This window comes from Coregonus clupeaformis, chromosome 28, assembly GCF_020615455.1.
Source record: "Coregonus clupeaformis isolate EN_2021a chromosome 28, ASM2061545v1, whole genome shotgun sequence".
NCBI lineage: Eukaryota > Metazoa > Chordata > Actinopteri > Salmoniformes > Salmonidae > Coregonus > Coregonus clupeaformis.
In genome coordinates this window covers 9842085-9852535 of record NC_059219.1, presented here as the reverse complement: position 1 = coordinate 9852535, position 10451 = coordinate 9842085, and the positions used below count along the sequence as shown (strand labels likewise).

General features: G+C 45.3%; 1 protein-coding gene across 1 annotated transcript; it reads left to right on the top strand.

Annotated features, from left to right (window-relative positions):
- Nucleotides 1–5756: 5756 nt before the first annotated feature.
- On the top strand, nt 5757–10173 carry LOC121542368 (GMP reductase). The gene is made up of 4 exons (XM_041851770.1): nt 5757–6087; nt 9465–9584; nt 9683–9725; nt 9941–10173. Exons 1-4 carry the CDS (start codon nt 5908–5910, stop codon nt 10153–10155), a joined length of 558 nt encoding a protein of 185 aa, XP_041707704.1. The 5' UTR covers nt 5757–5907; the 3' UTR covers nt 10156–10173.
- Nucleotides 10174–10451: the final 278 nt, after the last annotated feature.

Sequence of the window (10451 nt, the reverse complement as noted above, 5' to 3'; positions counted from 1 at the left end):
CCATGTCAATAACCACGTTTCTGTCACATGGTGTAAAAGTGACAGGTTCTTTTAGATCTGGGTTGAGCAGGCTGAGTGTAGTTGAGACCATTAAAAAAAAAAAAAAAAGGTATTTTTCAAAGTTTAATAAGTATAAGGCATGGTTCCATTAGGTTTAGAATGTACTTTTCCTCTTTATAGTTAGTGACCATTCTCTGGCTCAGGAACACATTTGAAACCATTACAATTTATTTAAACCAAAAACACAGGAACCAAAAAGGGGGCACAGGAGGCGATGCAGACCAGGAGGCAGGCATCTATTTTCTTTAAACAGTTTATATGACTGTTTTTTATCTCTAATTTTTATCTCTAATTCAACCTAAGCTTGAATCATTACCAGGGGTTGTAAGGCCCTGGTTTTAATCATAAATGATTCAAGGTCCACAACCAGCAAGAATGATCTGTATTTTTATTCATGGAGAGCTCTGGCGCCAAAAACCCATACATACTGTTTTATACCCCTTGACACACAAAGGCACTTTGCTCGGCCCACCTTTAGGAGGCTTTTTTTTAACCCGTTTTCTCAGTCCCCTTCACCCTGGAATGTTTAGTCCCGCCCCCCTCTGTTAGTGCGTTGCCACTACATTATAACTCTTAACACCGTTCACACATTTATTCTGTATTTGGGGTGAAATCCTTTAGTCATTATTCTTAAAATACAAATTAATCTAACACCTAGCTACTGTTTAACCAACCAATTCTTGGACAGTAATGCTCAGGACAGTATAAGAAAAATGCAGCCGGTGCAAAAACGACTTTCATTTGCCCCTAAACAAGCAAATAGTGAGACAGGGGCCTTGTGTAGCTCAGTTGGTAGAGCATGGCGCTTGCAACGCCAGGGTTGTGGGTTCGATTCCCACAGGTGGCCAGTATGAACAAAAATAATAGAGAAATGTATGCACTCACTAACTGTAAGTCGCTCTGTATAAGAGTGTCTGCTAAATGACAAAAATGTCATTTAGCAGACAATGTGAGTAGGTAATGGTTATATAATATACCTACTGTATATGTATAACTATTTACAGTTAAGTTTGTCATTTTTCATCAAAGTTTTACACACACTGCCACAGCCACTGCTGGCATCAATAGAAGTTTGAGTAGAGAGAGATTCTCAATGTTGGAAAACAATGTACTGTACAGCGGCGGCAGGTAGCTTAGTGGGTAAGAGCGTTGTGCCAGTAACCGAAAGGTCGCTGGTTCTAATCCCCGAGCCGACTAGGTGAAAAATCTGTGGATGTGCCCTTGAGCAAGGCACTTAACCCTAATTGCTCCTGTAAGTCGCTCTGGATAAGAGCGTCTGCTAAATGACTAAAATGTAAAATGTACATGCTAATTATTAGAGTGGTAAACTGATACCAGGCCAGCTGTGGGCTGGGAGTGGGACAGTACACTCCACCAGGCCAGCTGTGGGCTGGGAGTGGGACAGTATACTCCACCAGGCCAACTGTGGGCTGGGAGTGGGACAGTACACTCCACCAGGCCAACTGTGGGCTGGGAGTGGGACAGTATACTCCACCAGGCCAGCTGTGGGCTGGGAGTGGGACAGTACACTCCACCAGGCCAGCTGTGGGCTGGGAGTGGGACAGTACACTCCACCAGGCCAGCTGTGGGCTGGGAGTGGGACAGTACACTCCACCAGGGCAGCTGTGGGCTGGGAGTGGGACAGTATACTCCACCAGGCCAGCTGTGGTCTGGGAGTGGGACAGTACACTCCACCAGGCCAGCTGTGGGCTGGGAGTGGGACAGTACACTCCACCAGGCCAGCTGTGGGCTGGGAGTGGGACAGTATACTCCACCAGGCCAGCTGTGGGCTGGGAGTGGGACAGTACACTCCACCAGGCCAGCTGTGGGCTGGGAGTGGGACAGTACACTCCACCAGGCCAGCTGTGGGCTGGGAGTGGGACAGTACACTCCACCAGGCCAGCTGTGGGCTGGGAGTGGGACAGTACACTCCACCAGGCCAGCTGGGAGTGGGACAGTACACTCCACCAGGGCAGCTGTGGGCTGGGAGTGGGACAGTACACTCCACCAGGCCAGCTGTGGGCTGGGAGTGGGACAGTATACTCCACCAGGCCAGCTGTGGGCTGGGAGTGGGACAGTACACTGAGTTCTCCAATGAAAGAGAGGAGGAGGAGGAGGAAGAGGAGAGGGAAAAAGAGAGAGAGAGAAACCTCTGGGTACAACATGTTCTAGAGAATGGAAGCCATACATTTAGTCCATCAGTCAGTCATAGAGGCACCTGAACTAAAACTCAACAGCCCAAAGGTCACTCCAGCCAGCCAGCCAGCCAGCCAGCCAGGCAGTCAGGCAGTATCCATGAAGTCACCCTCTTATGCACCACACAACAACATAACTGGGACTCTGTGGTGTTGGACTCTGTGGTGTTGGACTCTGTGGTGTTGGACAGCCCATGTTGACTCCAATGCTTCCCACAGTTGTGTCAAGTTGGCTGGATGTCCTTTGGGTGGTGGGACATTTGAGTCATTTAGCAGATGCTCTTATCCAGAGCGACTTACAGTTAGTGAGTACATACAGTGGGGGGAAAAAGTATTTAGTCAGCCACCAATTGTGCAAGTTTTCCCACTTAAAAAGATGAGAGAGGCCTGTAATTTACATCATAGGTACACGTCAACTATGACAGACAAAATGAGAAAAAAAATCCAGAAAATCACATTGTAGGATTTTTTATGAATATATTTGCAAATTATGGTGGAAAATAAGTATTTGGTCAATAACAAAAGTTTCTCAATACTTTGTTATATATCAAAATCTCACGATACATGGCCCCATTCATTCTTTCCTTTACACGGATCAGTCGTCCTGGTCCCTTTGCAGAAAAACAGCCCCAAAGCATGATGTTTCCACCCCCATGCTTCACAGTAGGTATGGTGTTCTTTGGATGCAACTCAGCATTCTTTGTCCTCCAAACACGACGAGTTGAGTTTTTACCAAAAAGTTATATTTTGGTTTCATCTGACCATATGACATTCTCCCAATCCACTTAAGGATCATCCAAATGCACTCTAGCAAACTTCAGACGGGCCTGGACATGTACTGGCTTAAGTAGGGGGACACGTCTGGCACTGCAGGATTTGAGTCCCTGGCGGCGTAGTGTGTTACTGATGGTAGGCTTTGTTACTTTGGTCCCAGCTCTCTGCAGGTCATTCACTAGGTCCCCCCGTGTGGTTCTGGGATTTTTGCTCACCGTTCTTGTGATCATTTTGACCCCACGGGGTGAGATCTTGCGTGGAGCCCCAGATCGAGGGAGATTATCAGTGGTCTTGTATGTCTTCCATTACCTAATAATTGCTCCCACAGTTGATTTCTTCAAACCAAGCTGCTTACCTATTGCAGATGCAGTCTTCCCAGCCTGGTGCAGGTCTACAATTTGGTTTCTGGTGTCCTTTGACAGCTCCTTGGTCTTGGCCATAGTGGAGTTTGGAGTGTGACTGTTTGAGGTTGTGGACAGGTGTCTTTTATACTGATAACAAGTTCAAACAGGTGCCATTAATACAGGTAACGAGTGGAGGACAGAGGAGCCTCTTAAAGAAGAAGTTACAGGTCTGTGAGAGCCAGAAATCTTGCTTGTTTGTAGGTGACCAAATACTTATTTTCCACCATAATTTGCAAATAAATAAATAAAAAATCCTACAATGTGATTTTCTGGATTTTTTTTCTCAATTTGTCTGTCATAGTTGACGTGTACCTATGATGAAAATTACAGGCCTCTCTCATCTTTTTAAGTGGGAGAACTTGCACAATTGGTGGCTGACTAAATACTTTTTTTCCCCACTGTACATTTTTTTTTTTTCATAAACCTACTGCCATACCCTGTTCAAAGGAACTTTCATCTTTAGTCTGGCCCTTTCATCCTCTGAATGGCACACATACACAATCCATGTCTCAGTTGTCTCAAGGCTTAAAAATCCTTCTTTAACCTGTCTCCTCCCCTTCACCTACACTGATCTGAAGTGGAGTTAACATGTGACATCCAAAAGGGACCATAGCTTTCACCTGGATTCACCTGGTCAGTCTATGTCAAGGAAAGAGCAGGTGTTCTTTAATGTTTTGTCCACTCAGTGTGCGTTAACATAACATAATGAGCTAGCTGAGCGATCCCAGTCTTCTGTAAGATATTCTCTGATGTCTGGCTGACGGTCGGGTGTGTTAGGGTCAGGAGGAAGTATCCATCTTACTGCTCCTGTCCCTGCTGTCTAATCACCAGGGCACTGGGACGACCTCTGTCTTCGTCCCAAGTGGCACCCTATGCCGTTTATAGTGCACTACTTTTGACCAGGGCCCATTGGGGATCTGGTCAAAAGTAGTGTACTATGTAGGGAATAGGGTGCCACTTGGGACGAATGCCTAGAGAGCAGGTTCAGAGGTGAAGGATTGATTGCGTTCCCCTCACGTGTACAGTGTCAATCGATCATTACCAGGAATGTCCTATAGATTATGCTCTTCACTGTCTGACTTCCTGATCTGTTGTATTCAGTTTCCATGGGAATAGGGTAAAGCTGCACGCTCATGGCTTTGATGATACATGTTATAACCAACGTTTAGACAGCAAGCTGCCTTCCACAGGGTTTCATCATGATATGGTGGGGGCCAGGTTCCTGATTTTCAATGTTTAGACAGCAAGCTAACTTCCACAGGGTTTCATCATGATATGGTGGGGGCCAGGTTTCAGATTTTCAACATTTAGACAGCAAGCTGCCTTCCACAGGGTTTCATCATGATATGGTGGGGGCCAGATTTTTGATTTTCATTGATTAGATCCAAAGTGTACAGTGCCAATCAATCATTGTCAGGATAGAATGTACAGTGAACCTATAGATGATGGTAGTCTGGGTTATCTTTCTCAGCTGCTGTAGAGACCTGAGGAAATAGATGGTGAACGGGAAGGCTTATGGCCAGGTTTCGGATTTTCAACAATTTGATCCAATTTGATGATTTTGAAAGATAACCAATTCAATACATTCAAGTGGGGGGGTGATAATTTGTGTTAAACGCTAACTAAATGGAATATGTCTCATTGTTGATTACAGTCCACAGTCTGTTATTAGGACATTTCTTTGTGGGACTTTGGAGCAGTTTGTACTCAAACTGTTCCTCTTGAAAAGAAACGCTCTTACCCCACCTAGTGGTAGAGTTGGGTAATAAACCCAATTTCATTGTGTGATTCAGGTTCTTTGCTGTTTTCTCAATATTTGAGAAATTCTTTTGGATTATATAGATGATGATCATGGTGAGGATGATGAATAGAATGATACAATGAAGAGGAGGAGGATGATTATGATGATGATAATTCTATCCATAGGATAATAACGCATAGAGTTAATGCAAAGTAATGCACAGAATTTGGCCTTCAGTTGCCCCCTCGAAAAATGTATTGTTTCCCACCTTGTGAATGTTTAGTGTATAAACCTCACCACGTCCCCTCTGAGGATGCTGACTGACTCCAGCACTTCCTGGTTCTGTCAGCAGCTTTGCTGTTCTCTGCAGTGATAGGTCCATCTGACATGAATGTGTGTCAGGTGGCCAGTGACAATACCGCTACTACTAGTGCTGCAACTGTGGCTACCTCCCTATCCTTCTGCACAGCTCTCAGTTGTGTGTGTGTGTGTGTGTGTGTGTGTGTGTGTGTGTGTGTGTGTGTGTGTGTGAGAGAGACCAAACCAAATAAAGCCATAGGTGCTGCTGGGAGAGGAGTGCCTGTTAGCATGCTATAAATACTTGGTGCATCTGGATAGGTTCAGGGTAGGCTAATGTCTGGGTTTCAGCAGACCAGACCACAGGCTCTATATTGATCTAGTGATTTATTGGACTGGGACAGGGATTGGAACATCCCTGAGGTGACAGGCCATCATGCCCAGGGTGGACGTGAAGCTGGACTTTAAAGATGTCCTGTTCAGACCCAAGAGAAGCAGCCTTTACAGATGTCCTGTTCAGACCCGAGAGAAGCAGCCTTTACAGATGTCCTGTTCAGACCCGAGAGAAGCAGCCTTTAAAGATGTCCTGTTCAGACCCGAGAGAAGCAGGTTAGAGGTAAGGAAAGGATGGGGTATTATAAACCAGCCTTTACAGCTGCTGCTGTTGTTGTTGTAGATGTTACATTTTACATTTACGTCATTTAGCAGACGCTCTTATCCAGAGCGACTTACAAATTGGTGCATTCAACTTATTTATTATGGGGGGGTGGGTAGGAGGATTACTTTTATACTATTCCAGGCATGATATGAGACATGATTTATTCCTTAAAGAGGTAGGGTTTCAAGTGTCTCCGGAAGGTGGTCAGTGACTCTGCTGTCCTGATGTCCTGATGTCTAATGAGCTTTGTCTTGTTAGCACAGAAAAGAGAGAGGTGGAGTCATGGTGGACAGACACCCTATGCTCCCAAGGGGGCCAAGAGCATTGCGTCTTATGTACAATGTTCAAATATGTGTTGAGTCAGAAATGACAGCTATGTTGGGTTGGTCAGTTGTGGAGGGTCAGTGGTGAAAAGAGGTGAAAGAGACAGGACACCATAGGATTACATATAGAACTGGTGATATAGAGGATCTCTGTGTGGGAAGGACTCTTATTGTTCCTTAGCTTGCTACAGCAGAACACAGTAACCTCCCCTGTGTGTGTGGAGGTCACCTTCCCACAGCAGGGCTGGTATGTGTGTGTGTATGTGCGTGCGCCTGTGCGTGCATGCTCGTGTGTGTGTTTGACTCTGCATGCTGGTCTGTGTGTGTGTGTGTGTGTGTGCATACGTCAACGTGTGTGTGTCTGTTTGTGCCTTCTCCCACTGTCTGCCTGGCACTGACATCTTTCCCTCCCTACAGACTTGAGGTTTATTATGATAACGGTGTTCACAATGTTTCTGTCTGGCTGGCACCTGTCAACACCTATACCGCTATGTGATGTCATGAGAGACATGATATGAGACATGAAATGGCCTTGATATGAGACATGAAATGGCATAATATGACACACGAAATGTCATGATATGAGACACGAAATGTCATGATATGAGACATGAAATGGCAGGCGGCAGGTAGCTTAGTGGTTAAGAGCGTTGTGCCAGTAACCGAAAGGTTGCTGGTTCTAATCCCCGAGCTGACTAGATGAAAAATCTGTCAATGTGCCCTTGAGCAAGGCACTTAACCCTAATTGCTCCTGTAAGTCGCTCTGGATAAGAGCGTCTGCTAAATGACAAAAAAAAATATTAAAAAAAATTATATGAGACATGAAATGGCATGATATGAGACATGAAATGGCATGAAATGGCATGATATGAGACATGAAATGGCATGATATGACACACGAAATGGCATGATATGACACATGAAATGGCATGATATGACACATGAAATGGCATGATATGACACGAAATGGCATGATATGACACACGAAATGGCATGATATGACACATGTAATGGCATGATATGACACATGAAATGGCATGATATGAGACATGAATGGCATGATATGACACACTGTTAAACGCTAACAAAATGGAATATGCCTCATTGTTGAGAACAATCCACAGTCTCTGTGTGTGTGTGTGTATGTGTGTGTAACTAGTTCCACAGCCTTTTTTTCAGGTAAGATGCCAAAAATCATAATTTATAGTTGAATGAACATATGAGACAAATTGAGCAAACCCATCATTTTAAGTTGACTGAAGATTTTGCCTACGTTTTCTCATATTGGAGCTAGGTTTGGGCCAACTAAACATGTTAAATTCAGGTAACACTTTGACCGATGAGTTGAGTAAACTAAAACAAGGCTGTGGAACCAGTTACTGAATAATGATTGGTTGAAACAACTAGATTCTTGGGTGCTTTTATTTTTGTTTTTTTTGTTTTTACAGTGTATGACATGAGAGAGTCAGGCTTGCACCATATTCCCAAATGGCACCCAATTCCCTATATAGTGCACTACTTTTGACCAGGGCCCATAGGGGACACTGAGTGTGACACTGAGTGGGCGTCACAAATGGCACCCTATTCTCTATATAATGCACCATAGGGCTCTCAAAAGTAGTGTACTATATAGGGAATAGGGTGTCACTTGGGACGTAGACAGAGACACAATCTATTCTGTCCTACATCTGAAGCTCTATTTGCATCTTTTTTATGGGGAACCCAGGCAGGCTGAGGCTCAGGCTGACTCATGATGAACCCAGGCAGGCTGAGGCTCAGGCTGACTCATGATGAACCCAGGCAGGCTGAGACTCAGGCTGATTCATGATGAACCCAGGCAGGCTGATTCAGGCTGGTTCATGATGAACCCAGGCAGGCTGAGGCTCAGGCTGATTCATGATGAACCCAGGCAGGCTGAGGCTCAGGCTGATTCATGATGAACCCAGGCAGGCTGAGGCTCAGGCTGATTCATGATGAACCCAGGCAGGCTGATTCAGGCTGGTTCATTATGAACCCAGGCAGGCTGATGCTCAGGCTGATTCATGCTGAACCCAGGCAGGCTGAGGCTCAGGCTGACTCATGATGAACCCAGGCAGGCTGAGGCTCAGGCTGATTCATGGTGAATCCAGGCAGGCTGAGGCTCAACCTGATTCATGATGAACCCAGGCAGGCTGAGGCTCAGGTTGATTCAGGCTGACTCATGATGAACCCAGGCAGGCTGAGGCTCAGGTTGATTCAGGCTGATTCATGATGAACCCAGGCAGGCTGAGGCTCAGGCTGATTCATGATGAACCCAGGCAGGCTGAGGAAACAATGAGACATCATCATCAGAGGATTGAGATCAATGCCTTTTTTAATGTGTCGTTTTACTGTAGTTGACACAATATTATGCGTTCATAATAAACCCACTACCAGCCATTGGTTCGTTGATTAGTGATTCAATTAGATTGAAGGATGGAGAATAGGTTATTTGTTGCCACCACTGTCATTAATTTGACCCCTGATGGAGAGACGTCTCGGGGAGAAACAAGAACATATGTTGTTGTTTATAAATCTACTTCCATACCAGTGTTCTAACATCTTTAAACCCTAAAACATGATCCCAGTTTCAATATAGGCCATCACTCTGGGGCAAATCCAGCAAACATAACCTGTATGTTATGCATTACCACAACTTAACTGGTCATTCCAATTCGGTCATGTTATGTCAACTGTCCTGACATTAGGCCGTATACCCACAATTCCTAGTGCTCAATATCTGTGTAGTTTCCTCTTTCATTCTTACTTTTTATGATGTGCATTTGTGCCTTTTGATGTTTTGATAGGCGTTTATGAATACAATTTGTGATTTATTGGCTTGTGTCCCAAATGGCACCCTATTCCCTACGTAGCGCACTACTTTTGACCAGGATTCATAGCGCTCTGGTCAAAAGTAGTGCACTATATAGGGAATAGGGTGCCATTTGGGACACAGTATGATTATTTATTGTTACTGTGCTCCCCTCCTCACAGGTGGACCTACAGAGGATGTTCACATTCCGTAATTCCAAGCAGAGTTACCATGGCATCCCCATCATTGCTGCCAACATGGACACCACGGGCACCGTTGAGATGGCACACGTCCTCAGCAAGGTATGCACTGCTTGGTTCCGCCTGGCTTTCCCTTTGAGAGAATGAACCACTGAACGTTCCACAATGTTTGCTCAATACGTTTTGTCTTATCTCACCAGGATGGCGGATGCAGCTGTCCTGGCGATGTGGCTAACGCATTTGGTGAGTCCTGGTTTGATAAATCATACTATCATAGTGACATTGTATGTGTCCCAAATTGACATTGTGTGTATCCTATTCCCTATAGGGCCCGGGTCAAAGTAGTGCACTATATTGGGAATAGGATGCCATTTGGGAAGCATACGTTGTGCTGTATCACTCCAAGATACTGCCTTGCCTGCCCCACTCTGAACAGGGTTGTGTCTGTGTGATTCTAGGCGCGGGAGCTGACTTTGTGATGCTGGGGGCCACGCTGGCTGGCCACGACCAGTGTGCCGGAGAGGTAATTAAGAAGAATGGCAAAAAGATCAAGCTGTTCTATGGGATGAGCTCTGACACGGCCATGAAGAAATATGTAGGGGGAGTGGCAGAGTACCGGTACAATAATAATAATTTGGTGGGTGCTTATATCTGTCCTGTTTTACACATGTGAATTGGAAATGTGTTTTTTTCATATCCCACTCTCCCTGAGACAACCTCGGAGAGTGGGGTCACAGCCAGGGTCTACCATTATCAACAGCAACCCTGGAGCAATTAGTGTCAAGTGCCTTGCTCAAGGGCACTTCAACAGATTTTTTCACCTTGCCGGCACGGGGATTCAAACTAGCAACCTTACGGTTACTGGCCCAATGATCTAACCGCTAGGCCAGTGGTTCCCAACCTTTTTTGGTTACTGTACCACCAACTGAACTTTGCTCTGCCCGGAGTACCCCTGAAGTACCCCCTCAT